The sequence below is a fragment of the Pagrus major genome, chromosome 12, assembly GCF_040436345.1.
Source record: "Pagrus major chromosome 12, Pma_NU_1.0".
Classification (NCBI taxonomy): Eukaryota; Metazoa; Chordata; class Actinopteri; order Spariformes; family Sparidae; genus Pagrus; species Pagrus major.
The window spans coordinates 18,863,512-18,878,817 of record NC_133226.1 but is presented as its reverse complement, the minus strand read 5'-3'; the positions used below and the strand labels follow the sequence as shown (position 1 = coordinate 18,878,817).

Here is a 15,306-nt window from a genome sequence, read left to right as displayed (position 1 = left end):
AGTGATTTTGATAATGGATTTTTCAGAATAATTGTCATTTTTCTAGCAGAAAGGCAGAACATTAGATGGTTTTATGTTTTTTTAATGTGAGGATTTGATGCTTTCCATTGTCTTATAATGATAGTTAAGTGAATTTCTTTGGGATTTGGACAGTTGGTCCAATTAAAAAAGATATATGAGTACATCTGCTCGGCTCTGGAAACATTAAAATGAGCATTTGTCACAATTTTCTCATATTTTATAGACCGACTAAAGAAAGATTATCTTAATGATATCAATAAAATGAATCACTAATGAAAATAATTGTTGGTTTTAGTCTGAAAATACAAACATAACAGATAGCATGCATTGGGCCTTTTTTTTTTTTTAAGAAAATGTACCAGAGTAGATTCTGTTTTAATGTTCGATTGAAACTTTCCAAATATGTCTCGACGAGCTTATCATGTGATCTTATATATCTTTATTAAAATGACATTATTACCATCTGGGGCCAAGGGAGTCTGCTCTGTGTTACCGGCCAGCCGGGAGGGCCTGAGGGCGGCGTGAGCAGCCTGGGTCGCAGCCCGGAGTTTTGGGAGGGTTAGTGCTTCACCGTGGTCTCTCAGAGAGTGCTCCTTCAGCTGGCTGATGGTCATGGAGGAGAAGGGGCACGACAAGCACTTGTACATGTGCTGCTCACCTGGAAATCAAGAACCACATCAGTCAACAACTTGTATTAAAGGCTGTATTAGATGAGGATCTGTGGAAGAAGAAGAAGATTCTTTACATAAAAACACAGCGATGATAAACACATCCAAACAAAGCTATTCCCCTCTGAGGCAATCTGGAATATGTCATCTTGTGCTCACTTAGTGCTCCCGTTGGAATAATTAGCATAAATCTGATAGAAAAGATGTTCAGCTGCGACGTTTATTAAAGGTCCATTAAAATTCAAATGGAAAAGACTTGAGGTGTCACGCATAAACATGATCTTACATATTAAGTTGGATTCCAGTTCCTCAATATACACTTTTTCTTGTCAGCAATGAGGAAGTTACAAAGTTGATGTTGAATTTATTCTACAAAAACGAGGAGAGTCTGAAGGGCAGGCAAAGAGTTATTTAGGAGCTTTAATGCATAATTAGCATGTAGCTCATTAGCTAGTCTCACTGTTTCTTGTTGTTTTTCAATAAAAATGGCACCTGATTGGATCAGACTGCCGAAGTCAGCCAATGAGGTCTGATTTCAGCATCTCCACATGGAAATGATAAATGTTTTGTGCTGGTTGGTGAGCCATTTATGGGGCTATACTGAATCTGGTTTTGCTACTGTGTGTTGGCAAACACTCTGGCAGAGGTATAATGTACCCACGGGGGGGTTTATAGCATCTTGCTTCCTGTAGGTGTTGAATATTTAAGCAATATTACACGAGAGGGTGTGCTTTAAGCATCACTGAAGTGCCAATAATGACAGTTAAGCTCGCCCGCGAGTGTAATATTGTGATTACACAATGATTACCAACAAAGTAAAAGATGTTTTAAAATGTATTCATATTGTGAGGCAATTATTTCTCCAAAAAGATCTCAGTTTAGTCTAAATCTCAGTTTCCCTGAAAATAGATGGGGTCTGACTAATAACTGGAAAACCATCAGTTGCGTCAGTAGACTCCTATATAATGTAGCCTCGTCCACAGGCTTGGGGAGTAACAGATTACATGTAAAGAGACTGTAATACTTGGATTAGGCTCCTGACCACATTTTTTAACAGGTAATACATTTACACTTTTAAGTAATCCTCCCAACCTCTCGTTCGCCACTCCAGCAAGTAGGCAGACCCTTAGTAACGATTCCTAGTCAACCTCAGCCAACGTTAGTGTTTTATTCCCAAGATGAATAAAAACTACACACATAAGCACAAAACCGCCTATAATCATGTTGTAACTAAGTAACTTCATGTGTGTCTTTAAGATAGTAGCAAACTCAGCATGCGCTCGGTGTGCTGTCATGCTGATTTGGTCACGTACGAAATGTCTAGTTGACCAATCAGATCGCTTGGTCAGAACTACTTGTTGTATACATTTGCTTAACAGTGTTTCCCACATCATGTGCAATACATTACTGTTGTTTGTAGCATTTATGGAGCATTCATTTATACTGCTAACTACTGCCAACTATTTTATTTTTACTTATTTCGTATTGTCTTCATTATTCATATCTCTCTATACTGTGATCTTTCTATTCTAGAAGGAACTGTAGTAACAGTAATGTACCAATTTCCCCTCGGCGATCAATAAAGTACTTCTGATTTTCTGATTCCTGTAAACAACCTGATGAAATCCTGAGGAGTGGCGCCGTTAAAATCAAATCTGCTCTGAGTGTTACATATTTTTCCCGAGAAGCAGTTTAACAAGGAAACAATGTCCTGTTTGAAATGTTTCTAGCAGGAACCTGTTTGTCATGAGACGATCAATCCAAAGTATCTTTATCTTGTTAGAGTTGAAGCAAGGACACATAAGGTAAGGAACTGAGTCACAATGATGACATTTAAAGCTCACAGTGTTCACAAAATGTACAAAATCACTCAATACTTAAAAGTGGTTTGTATTAATGCTCGCTAACATTTGTTGACTCTTAGAGCTGGTTCTCGTTCTCTACAATCAGACAGTTGAGAGCACTCAACGCCTTTTGAAAATTGGTCTTTCTCGTTTGCCAGTCTGATTCTTTCTTCTGCTCTATCTATGTATTGATCGCTCAGGTTGCATTTGCTTGAATGTCTGTGCCTTTGTCTGCCATCTGGCTCGCTTAAAAACAACACCTTCGTGGCATGCTGAGGGTTTTAAGCTATTTGTGCTAAAATTTTAATCCTAAAATGATTGTTTTGGATGCATAATTAGGTAAATACACAGTGAATAGCAACGCTGGTCCTACAGCTGATCCACAGGTTGCATTGTGCTGGATCAGCTAAGTCAAGCCCAGTGTCGTTATGTGGAAGATGATAAACAGGAGGCTGCTATCCTGGCCCAGGAACACGTTGTTAGTCATGGATACAGCTGAAAGATGTGATTTAATGTGTGTGTGTGTGTGTGAGTTTTTACCTGTGTGTGCCTTATGCAGGTGGCTCTTCAAGCGACTCACATAGGCAGATTTAAAGGGGCAGAGTTTGCACTTGAAGGGCTTGTGGTGTCCGTGGTGAGACTGCACATGTCTGTCCAGACTGGCGATGAGACAGAACATATTAAAAAAGATAGAAAAAACAAGGAGGGTGGATATGAGATAAGAGGATAAAAGATGTACAAAAAAAACAGATGAATTGAGGACAAAAGGATAGCAGATAAAGTGACAAGAATAGAGTGGAGGGAAGAAATAGAGAGAGATCTACTCTACAGCATCCCCTCTGATGATTTCAACAGCGGGGTTTTTCAGCAGCATCTAAAGCGCTCGATTCTGTTTACCTCACAAACAACAGCCGCCGCACATTTCCAATGACTACAGAAAGAGGAGCCGTGGGGTGAACTCATCTACCCACAATCCCCTGGCGGGAATGAGTGCGTGAGTGCCTGTGGGGACGGTGGCTGTGTTTTTAATGCCAGCCTCCTAGGTGGCATGGGAATGCGGCTTCTTTCTGGGTCAGGGCACATACAGTACAGAGGGATTACACCTGGGAGCTCAGAGGAGATGAGGACTCTCTCCCTCTCCCCCTCGCTCCGTGTCTCTGTGATGGATAAAACAAATCACACTACCAAAATGTCTGTCTCGCTGTAATGTTTGTCTTACTCTCCTAGGAGGCAGGAAATCTTAAGAGAAGATTGAGGATTCAAAGGGCTTCTGGTAGGGTAAACAGAGCGAGGTGTAAAATTGTGCTGTGTACAAAATGACTTTAACATCCAGTAGATTTGCAGAACAGCTGGTGTAAGACTGGTAAGGTATAGAAGCTACATACTGTAAGGGAGGGGGTATACTGATCTGTCACTGAGACAAATGACATTATTGATGCGTAGCTTTTCATTAATGGCAAACAAACTTTTTTCTTACACTTCAAGAAGTGTAAGTAAAGTTGTCAGAAACAGAGATTAGCCTTGAAAGTTATAATCTTTAAGATTATAACAAGATCATATCCTGTTTCATCAACTACTTCCAGTTGGAAGAATTCCTCAAGTTTCCATTGTTTGTGGCGCGGTCCGCCATTCCCGCAACTGTATTCAAATCACCTTCACACATGAGGGATTCACAGGTAATGTGTTGAGTCACTGCTAATGCAAACCAAACATTTCCTACTGACGCTGCTTCACAATAAAAGCACTCACCTGCCAAACCATGACATGGCTTTTATTGTGAAGCAAACAAAGGAAACGCAAATTTGGTTGTCATCAGGGCTGGACTACTGTTTATGATAATGTGAATTAAATTGTCAGCAGATCATTTTTGATTGAAGGGGAGTATTGGAACAAGAAGGAGCAGCCAAACAGGCAACTGACGCTGTGAACGGAGATTAAATCAGTTACTTCTTTTATAAAAACAAGGTCACTTTGCTCGGCTGTATTGTAAAAAGATCCACCAGTTGCTCTTCTGTTCTTCTTCAGCTGCTGAGTGAGTGTCTGCTGTAGTATTAAACCACACTTGCTGATACTACCAGTAACAGGGGACTTTCTTTTAATTTTAAAGGGACAGTTCAACCCAAAATCAAAAATATGCATTTTTCCTCTTGCCTGCAGTGTTATTTATCCACCTACAATGTTTTGGTGAGATGATAGACATGTCTCTCTAATATGATGGAAGTAGATTGGTTTGTGGTACTTAAAGCAACAACAACAACAACAACAACAAAACATCCAGAAATCATGACCTGGTTACTCAAGATAATCCACATCCAATCCTTGTTGTGAGCAGTTTTTATGTATTTTCCTTCTGTATCACCCCGCAGTGCATCTACTCATGCACGAGAGGCTGGCTCACTAAGCTAACTAAGCTAGCTAACGTTACAGCTCAGCTGAGGAGGACACCATCAACGTTTGCAACCCGCGCTATCACGGGCAAGAGCCTCTCCTCTGAAAGTACATGCACGCTTTCCTCTGTGTGTTGGTACTTTTAGCAGCTGTGGTTTGGTAGAAAGAAAATAGTTCCTGCATCTAACTGCTCACAACAAGGTCTGTGGATTATCTTGAGTAACTGGGTCATGATTTCTGGGAAGACACATTGCTCTTGACTTCTTCAAATGTATTATTTGGTGCCATCAGGTTCCATTATATACCAGAAAAGGCAGACAGCTGATACCTCTGAAACTCGGCAACTCACACCAGAGCAGTCTGATGGATGAATAGCACTAAAAATGTGCATTTTTGATTTTAGGATGAACTGTTCCTTTAAAGGATCTGCACAGTTTGTTAAAAAATAAGATTATGGAACACATGTTTCTATCTTGGACGAAGTTTATTAAGTATTATCTGATAGAGAGGGGACACTACTCCATACTTACTTGTGTCTGAAGGGTGAGACAAACTGGCAGTACTGGCAGCTGTATTTGTCCTCTCTGCTGAACAGCGCCATGGCTGAGTGGCTCCTCTCATGAGACCTCAGTCCCTGCATGGACATGAAGACTCGATCACACTGGGCACACGGGTGACCCCCTGCTGTTAATCGCTGCTTCAGTTGGTCCTCTGACACCACGGCCCTCGCCGCAGCCACGAGGGCTGCCGCCCTTCCCTCGATAGCATCCGCTTCTGGCTCCAGCGCCTCCGCCTTAACATCATCAGAGGCTGTGGAAACCAAGGCCGGACCCATCATTGTAGCTGCGGGTCTCTCAAGGTCGTCTGCTTCAGCCGCTTCATCCTCCTGCAGGTCGCCGTTAGTTAGGCTCTCTGAAGGCAGCGTCAGGGGGACCTCGCTGACTTCCTGCTGCAAAACAAAGAAGAGAAGATGTTGATTAACCTTTCTGTGCCTGGTGATTTTGTCTGTCAATGCCTTTTCCTGATGCGGGCGCACAACAATGCAGTAAAAAGAGAAAGATTGTCAGGGTTTGGGTTCTGGTTTTGGTCATTTCTTGTTTTATATAGCAGACAAGGTGGGGAGAGAATTACAGTTACTAATTACCTGTTGACTAATCAGTAGTCAGCAACCTAATCTGAGTAGTTACATTACTTTAATATTAAAGTAATGCAACTTGATTACTTTCCATTACTTTTGCATTACCTCAATACCAAACATATGCAAATGAAGACTAGAGAAAAGAAATATCAGTAAGATAACTCTGGCAATAAATGTACTTAAGTGTCACAGGTACAAGTAAAAGTCAGTTACGTGTATTTATTTACTGTTTACTACGGGGTCGAGTGATATATTGACCTGGCCAGTTATCGGATCCAAGATTCAGCATTTTTATTTTTTTTTATTCAACTGCCGATAAAATAAACTAATTTCAAAAAGCAATGATGATGTAATCCGCAAAGTTACTAGTAACTTAAGTTATCTAATAAATGTAGTGGAGTAAATACAACAATTAAAAACAAGATTTTCTATGACTCTATTTTTCTGGACTTTACTTCGCCTGCCTTGTTGCTGCCTGGCCTTCGGATTTTGTATCTAAGGTTTTGGACTTTGGATCTCAACTTTATTTTAATAAAGCTTGCATTTAGTTTAACCTGCCTGTCTGGGTCCTTTTTGACAAAGTCTGACAAAGACAAAGGGTGACAATTTATTTGAATGGTCCGTTGTTGATACCAGCTACCAGATGACAGAAATAGCTGCTCAATAAGGGAATCACTTCGAGTCTTGAAACTCTAACCCTTTTTTCCAAGATCAGGAAACCCTCACAGCACATAAGGACCAGTTTTAAATATCTGTCTCACACCACTGCTTCTATCTATATCAGATCAAGTCACAGCTCTCTCACTCACCCTCTGTACCTGAAGCTGATTACATTATGCCTGAGTACTGAATATTTAAAGATCAACATGTGGGTATATCATTGACCCGAAAGCCTTTCTATTATCTTGAACTATTTGTCAGAAACAGCCAAAACATGAGCCTGCATGAGGGGCAAAATTAAAATGTTTCTGGTCCAAGAAGTCCAGTACAGACAAGCTTTAACAGTATCCTTAGGCCAACTCCACTCCTGACCTGAAACTCTGCTGTCTGCCGGTATTTACTGACACACCACTCTTGCTTGATATTGAGTTAATTGCAATATCCAAATGGAATGTGACAGGAAAATTCGAGTCCGACTCCCTTGAATCTCCCCAGGAGCTTTCCTACATATCGTCTCCAACTCTCTTACATCTTTTAACTGTAATGCAATAAAAATCCGTCTTAACAAAATCAATCGCCCACTCCTATCTTTATACCAGGCCACAAGCATCTATTCTGAGTGTTTAATATTCTTTGTCTGCTGCTACCAGAGCTGTTTCATTATGAACTGCTGCTGATGCTAAATCACCCAGAAAAGAAACAACAGATAAAGAGCTAAAACAAATTCACACAGTTTTGTTTTGTATTCTGCCAACTGCAAAGCAAAACTCCTCTATGTATTTCTTCTTCTCCCCTCCGTCTGCAGGCTGGTTTCTGCAGTCGTCACAAGTGGACGGACAATCACCATGACTTCTTTACTGCCCCGAGGAAGCTCATTCTTTCTGTGGAAGGACCTGACCCTGCACTTCATGCAGCCATAAATAAGATGTGGCATCCACAGACCCAACCTTGCCATCCAGTCTGCCCTGGCTGAACTGTCAGCCTGTGCTTCATCCAACTGTATTAAAAACCATCGCAGCAACTGTGTCCACGTTACTATAAAAAGCAACACTCTGCGATGTGTAAAACATACAGTTCATTCCAACTGTTGTATCATCAATACGGTCATTGTGTTGTAGCCCATGACTGCTTGCAACCTAAGTGCCATTAGCTACACAAGTTAACATTTTATCCCACATACTCAAGATACCAAGTCAAAGTCGCCCCAGAAGTACTCCCTTTATTTTAGTAGACCTCAGCTGCCAAAGTGAATCACTCCCCGTGGCCTCAAACCATCTCATCTTAAATACATAAAAGACAGACTGAGTGTCTGACGGAAGAACCAGGCCTCCGTTTGGGTGAGGCGTTGGATCCTCAGGCCTGTTCCCCTCACTGGCAGCCTCAGTGGAATACTAATGTTCGAATGGTTACCCGCCGCTGCCCTAAAAGTTATGGCTCACCACTCTGTCCTCCACTCACCCTCCTCCCCCTCCACTGCAGTGGGACAGCGTTGCTTGTTTTCTCTGGGGGAAGCTGACAGACTGTCTACCCAGAAGCCTCCGTCAGTAATAAACAGAATGGGAAGCAGAACCCCAGTTCAGTAAAACAGATCAGTGTGGAGCGAGGAGGATGAGAGTTAGATTACAAGACAGAAACACTGGGGACAGACAAAGTGGGCCTTTTAAGTGTTGCTTAAAAAAAAAAAAAATCTATAATGTTGTTATCACTTTTGCTTAATCCCTGAAGTAGAGCTGTTGTAGCTGCACTATTAGTTAAAGGAATAGTGTGACATTTTGGAGAAATGGACTTATTCTCTGATGAGAGTCTAAAATTTGTACACCAAACATCAGGCTACAGCAAGCACATTATCTTAGCATAGAGAGAAAAACACCTTTAAACTTTACAATTTTTTGCCAGTTTTTAGTCTTTATTAGAACCCGACTGATACTCGATTTCTGGTATCAACGCCGACACCAATATCAGGGAGTAAAAACAATCAACATTAACAATACTGGGAATGTAAACCTTATACATTAAAACAAGCATCTTTTTCTGAATTATGTTCTGTAGAACAAAACAACAACAACTCTTTGTATCAGTGTATATTGGACAACATCTAAGCCAATACCAATATATCTATGATAAACCGATATCGGCCTTGATACATTGGTCAAGCACTAGTCTTTTTGCTAGGCTAAGCTAATTCAGCTACTGGCTGCAGCTTTAAATTAGCTGGACGTATATGAAAGTGATTTTCGATCTTCTCATCTAACTTGGAAAGAAAGTTACAAACTACTAAACAACAATTGCCGTATTAAAAAAGAAAACTGTGATGTGTTGTATTTTAGTTTACTCTTTCCCAACTTTTTAGGAACCGGGGTTTAATTAACGTGAATCAATTCAGTCTCATTTTAAATAAATATGTTTAACATTGACATAGTCGATATGAAAGTATTTTAAATGTGATATAACAAATTCCCAGTTGAATAAGCTAAATACTACAATAGGACTGAAGACATGTAAAATAAATCCAACTCATTTTACCTTGACATGTCCTTCCTTGACCTCTCCATACTGGACGTGCTTCCTAAGGTGGTTGCAGATGGCTCGGATGGTGGGGTGCACCTCTACGCAGAAGTTACACCTGAATCCTATGGGAGCTTTATTTACAAGGCTTTCCTGTTCACGGAAAAAGAAGGACAAAAAGGAACCAGGTTTAGTTGTTTGACAACTTGACAAGATATAACAACAGTGTTATATATCTAGAGCTATTCACTCCTATGAATCTATCTGAAAAAGATGATGTTTTTGCCACAGTTAGAAGATACTAATATTTCTTTTCTCTCTATGAAGTTAGAGATTGTTACTGTTCTCCAATTAGAGCAATGGTATTTTAATGAACTTATTATGAAACTAATTATCAAATCTCACGATCATGCATGGTTATATGTTCTTGGTGACATTAAAGGGCCAATCTGGTATACATAATTATCTCTTTAATTCCATTTTGGCAGGATAGGACTACTGCAATGATTGTCATGTTATGATCAATTAACAATACACTCAGTGATACGATATGTCTCTATGAGCTGTCAAAAGACTTTCAGGAGTTAAAAAACACCTGTAGTATGATAGACAGTGGCACTTTGTGACTACAGCATCAGTAGATTGAGAGTATGCTCTCAGATATTAATGAAAAAATAAGGTATTGTATCTTAGCTCACCTTCTCAAGTTTATTCTCTGGTAATTCTGCGGCCTTCTGTTTGCTGAGCAGCTGCCTCCTCCTCTCCTGCCTCATGGCCCTCTTCTGAAACTCCTCATTGTGATTCAACAGATGTTTAGCCAGGATTGGGAGAGCCAGGAACTTGAGCTCACAGTGAGAACACTGGTACAACTCAGAGTCTTCATCCCCGGGACCGGGCGCTACCAAAAAGTCCCTCTTCAAGTCATTGCTGTGGTGGTCGTTGTAGTGCATAGAGAGCAGCTCGCCTGTGTTGAAGGACAACCGGAAGCATTTTAGACACTTGAATGGCAGCCATTCAATATCTGCGTCCTGCTCGGGCTCGAGTGGAACCTCCAGGATCTCCTTGTCTTCCTCTACCACCGTGCTGCAAGGAATCTTCTCGGGTTCTTTGGCATAGATAACAGTAAAGTAGCGACCAAGCTTGCTGGCATGCTGCTTCTTGGGGAAGACACCTGGGTGGCGTTTAATGTAGTGTGAGACAATGCTCTTCCTGCTGAAGGCCTGGAATGCGCAAAGAGAGCACCGTCGTCTCTCCACAGCCAAACGTAAGTCTTCACTCATCTCTGAATTTTCCGCTTCTGGCGGCGGGGATGCCACCACTTTGGTAGGCTTTTCGGTCATAGTCTTGGAAGCAGCCAGACAGTGTGTATAATAGGCGTCGATATCATGCCGCTTCTGGTAGTGTGCTGCCAGGCCTTTGCGTATAGGGTTTGTATACGCACAAAGAGCACATTTGAAGACGTTGTTTTTGCCTTCTGGCTGAGCACGGACGTTGTTGTGCTTGATGCGGTAGTGGCGAGCGATGCCTTTCCTGGTGGAGCAGAAGTATTTGCAGAGCTGACACTTGAATATAGCATGTTTGCTTGTCTTATTGATGGGTAACTGGGAGAGGGCAAGGTCCAATTCACTGACCTCCTGGACTTTTGCTGCACTTGATAAATTACTAGCACTGCATTCAGCTACTGGCTCTGTATCCCTACCGGGAGAGAAAGGTGTCACAGAGGCAGCAAACATATCCGAGGCCGACTGATTGTGATATTTCTCATAATGGATTTTAAGTTTCTCCAGTGTCCCATGTGTGTACGGGCACATTTTGCATCTGTACGCACCGTAGCCCTGCCTTTGAGTTTTGCACTTGTCATCTCCTTCATTTAAGTCAGCGATTTGCTCTATATCATCTGCAAAGTCTTCTGCAGTGACTTTCACTAGCGGGTGTCTTTTCTGATAGTGAGTCAGGACGCCGTGGATGCGGGAGTTGACATACGGACAGTGACGACATTTATACACAGAACTGGGGTTGATGTCTGCTTCCTGTGCAAAATCTGCAGCTTTTACTTTCATGCCCGGGTGCTTCTTCCCGTAGTGAGTGAGGAGGCCGTGGAGGCTGTTGTACTCGGACAGACATACAGTACACTGATAAGGATTGTTAGAGATGGAAAGACGTGGATGGGAAGGGTGGGGGTTGCTTTCTTGAGGCGGGGTGGCGATGATCAGTGCTCCGTCATCTTCAACAGAACTGAAAGACAAGTGTTCTTTGACAACCTGCTGCTGGATCTTTTCAGCCGAGCCATTTCCTTTGATTATATCCAAAAGCACAGATTCATCCCCTTTAATGGCCCATGGGTGCACTGCCTGATAGTGACTGGTGATGTCCCATATTGTACAGGCCTCAAAAGCACAGTCTCTGCATTTGTAATGCTTGGTTTCTATATTGCCCCCTTGTTGGGTGGTCTCCGGACCAGCCCACAACTTACTGGCCATGTATGTGTAGTCGACGTTGTGCTCAGGATGGCGTCTTTGGTAATGGAGCAGCAGGCCTTGGGGTTCAGCATGGGAGTAAATGCACCACTCACAGTGGTAGCCAGCCTCCAGAATGCCATCTTGGTAAGCCCAGTGTAAAATGGTCATGGCTGTGGCTTTCACAGTGGGGTGCACTTTCTTCAGGTGCTTCTTCAGGGCATAGACATAAGGGGATGTGTAGGAACAGTGTCTGCACTTAAGGGAACGCAAGGACGTAGAGTTTTCAGGTTCTGGAGGAGCCGGGATCATGGCAGAGGAGACACTACTCGACTGAACCATCTGAGCACGCTCGCGCTGACTCCGGACAACAGCAGTGTGACGACGTACGAGGTCAGCATTGGCCTTGGTTTCCCTGTGCTTCTTCTGGTAATGAATGAGCACTCCTTTAACAGTCCGGTTGCCGTAATCACAGTGCTGACAAAAGAAGAGCTCGTCCTCACCTTTCTCACCGCTTCCTGGTTTAGGGCTTGAGTTGTTGGATCCATCGTGTCCGTTGTTTTGAAATTGCTTCAAAAACTGTTTTGGAGCCGCAATTTGCAATTCATCCATCAATTTCATCAAACCAGGAGTGGGGGCGCCATGTTTGATATATTTTGCTGTTACTTTTACTTCTGGATGTCTCTTCTGGTAATGGACCAACACGCCAACAACAGACCTGTTGCTGTACACGCAGTGTTTACAGTAGTACATTTCTTCATCAGATCCATATAGTGCTGCGCTCTGTTGTTTCGGAGGCGTAGCCACACTTAGATTATAAGAAGAGTTTGCGACAGATGGTGATTGATCCACTGACACCACCTTCATGTTTTTCTGGATACGGAAATAAGATGCCTTTTGCTCTGGGTGTTTCTTCTGATAGTGGACCAAAACAGAGTGCATGTTGGGGCTAGCAAAAGAACACACATCGCAATCATAGACGACAACATTACTACCCACAGATTCTTTGAGAGGCTCTGGTTCAGCGCTGGCTTCAGGGGTCTTGGAGACAGTTTTCGGCACTGGACTCGAGGAGGACCTTGGGGTTGAGGTGGCTGAGTTAAAATTTTTGGGGCCAGAGTTCAATATTTCCCTCAGGGTTTGTGATTCACCCGTCTTTTGGGACTGCTCCACGACATAGCTGGAGAAGATCATAGCATTGTTGATTTTCACCTCAGGATGCATTCTTTGGTAATGGGGCATTAGGCTCCTGACGTTGGGGCTCGTGTACGAACAGAAGCGGCACATGTATACCAGGTTTGGTTGGTTGAAGTTGAGCACGTTGCTCGCTTCAGGGTGGTGATCCATGTAGTGTTGGTGAAGATCGTTGTAATTGGTGTATTCGATGTAGCACTCTAAGCAGCGGAAGACCGCGCTCTGGTCCTCGGGGTCCAGGATGTACTTAAAGCTGAACTTGATGTAAGGGTGCATCCTCTGGTAATGTGTGCTGACGCTACGAGCTGACTTGTTGTGGTAATCACAGTGTTTACAGTAGAAACGTGCCGTTCCTGGTTCTTCTGAATAATCAGCATTCTCTTGGCTGGTGCTGTCGCTAGGATCAGCAGAGATGTTCTCACTATCGTCTGAGAGAGTCAAGGATATCGGGATGTTTCGAGGTTTTGACTTAGGGTTGCTTTTTCTTTTCCCTATCCTGCCCCCCTCGTGAGGGATCACTGACTCTCTTGCATGAAGCTGCTGGCTGTTATAAGCGAAGACAGGGTTCTTATTATCATGTTCTCTATCCTCTTTATCAGCACCTGCATGATTTTCTCCTGCATCTTCCTCATCCATGTCATCTAGGTTTATGATCATGTCCTGCTGGCTTTGGCTTATCTTACTTTGAAGGTTACTGGCAATTTCATCAATTCTAGTTCTCTTCTTAACTGAGGATAAATCCAAAGGCAAGTCATTAATGGACTTCCTGGCTCTTTTCCCTGTAACTAAGGACTTTTTGGTGGCAAGTCCTAAAATGGAGGTCTGGGTTTTTTGTAGAAAGATCGGAGAAGCGTCCACTTCAGAGTCCTGCTGGTCAGTCAGCTGGCTTTCAAAGACAGTGGGATCTAGGTCATCACAGTAGGAATGCTTATGCTGCTGGTGCACCCTCAGACCTTTCAGAGTGGTGGTGGAGAAGCTGCAGAGCGTGCAGCGATGAGGGTTCTGCTGGTCGTTGGATGTGCTGGTTATCTTTTTTCCATTGACTTTGGAGCTGACATTACCGCCATTGACTGGCTCTGCAGCATCATTCGGAGGATCCGGGCTGTCACTTGTTAGGTCCATGGTATCTAAATCTGAGGAGCTGTGGCTCTTTTTGTGCGTGCCTAGTTTGAGTGGGCTGGTGCAAATAAACGGGCATTCATCACATTTATACACGGTGGTTTTACCAGAGAGGTGGATGTTTTCGATGTGGCGGGAGATGCTCCTCCTGTGCATGGTGAGGAAGGAGCAGAAGGGGCATTGAAATCGGTTCATGTACTTCCTAAACGGTATTCCTTTAGTCTCCAGTAATTTATTATCGTCGTCGGTTAAAAGCTGCTTTGCATCTGCTGACAGCGTCCCAGTATAGCTGGGATCATCTATATCACCCAGCTCCTCTTCATCATCATCCTCTAGGCTGCTCCTAGAGTCTTCCTCGTTGAGTAAGTTAGCATCCATCTCTGTGACACTGTTGGAGACATCGGATGAAGCAAACCTCTTGGACAAAATGGAGGAACCTGTGCTATTGGGTGTTACGGCACTTATCTGTGCATATTGGAAGGATGAGAGCTCTGGGATTGTATCCTCCAACGTGTTTTCTGCTGGTTTTGCTCCTGAATCTTCCTTCCCAGTGAGACTCATCTTTGATCTAGTCGGGCTTCGGGAAGCGGAGGGAGAATCTGGTTTGGGCGAGCTTGCACTTGCCTCTCCTTCCAGCTCTGCAATGCAGGAAACTATCTTGACCTTGTCGCTGTGTTCTTTCACCACGTGATTGGTCCAGCTGTCTTTCTGGTCAGTCTGATAGTCGCACCACTCACAGGCAAATGTTCCCTTCATGAGTCCGCTGGCCGAGTCAGATTCCTCCCCGGTCTCGGTGGAAGGATCTCCAGTGCTCTCTGAGGGAACTTTGTTATGATACATAAGCTGATGTTTAATTATCCTTGCTTTGCGTGGAGACTTATATGTGCAATACTGACAGGAATACACTTTTGAATGGTCATTGTGCATTATAACAGTGTAGCTGGGCTGCTTAGCTGTCTGTGAGGAGATACTTGCATCCGAATCTTCCTCTACAACGTTATGCACTTTTTTGGTGTGGTTTCTTAAGAATGATTTCGATCTGAAGTAACGGACACAGAACTTGCACTGGTAAAACGGCAGATGGGTTTCGGCGGTCTGCTTTTGTGTTGCTGGGGTGGAACTTTCAGTAGAGTTGGGGCCTAAAAAAGAAGAAGAAGAGAGAGTGTGTGAGATGTCTGGGGAAAAATTGTAAATCACAATAACATTTTCCTGCCATTATTTAGTCAAGTAGTGTCCAAACTTTTTCTCTAGGAGGGTCAAAACTAAAATTAAATTGTGGGCAAGTACCAAAATCAAGCGCCTATTGAAGCAAT

The 15,306-nt window shown here is 43.0% G+C and overlaps 1 protein-coding gene across 1 annotated transcript in view; it reads right to left on the bottom strand.

The window, feature by feature from the left end:
• znf462 (zinc finger protein 462) overlaps positions 1-15,306 on the bottom strand; it is a 56,119-nt gene that overhangs the window by 14,875 nt on the left and 25,938 nt on the right. The window contains exons 3-7 of the mRNA XM_073478085.1: positions 9,923-15,132; positions 9,243-9,377; positions 5,452-5,870; positions 3,074-3,192; positions 482-679 (exon numbers count right to left, since the gene is read on the bottom strand). Coding sequence (XP_073334186.1) covers positions 482-679; positions 3,074-3,192; positions 5,452-5,870; positions 9,243-9,377; positions 9,923-15,132 — 6,081 coding nt within the window. The remainder of the gene's footprint in view (positions 1-481; positions 680-3,073; positions 3,193-5,451; positions 5,871-9,242; positions 9,378-9,922; positions 15,133-15,306) is intronic.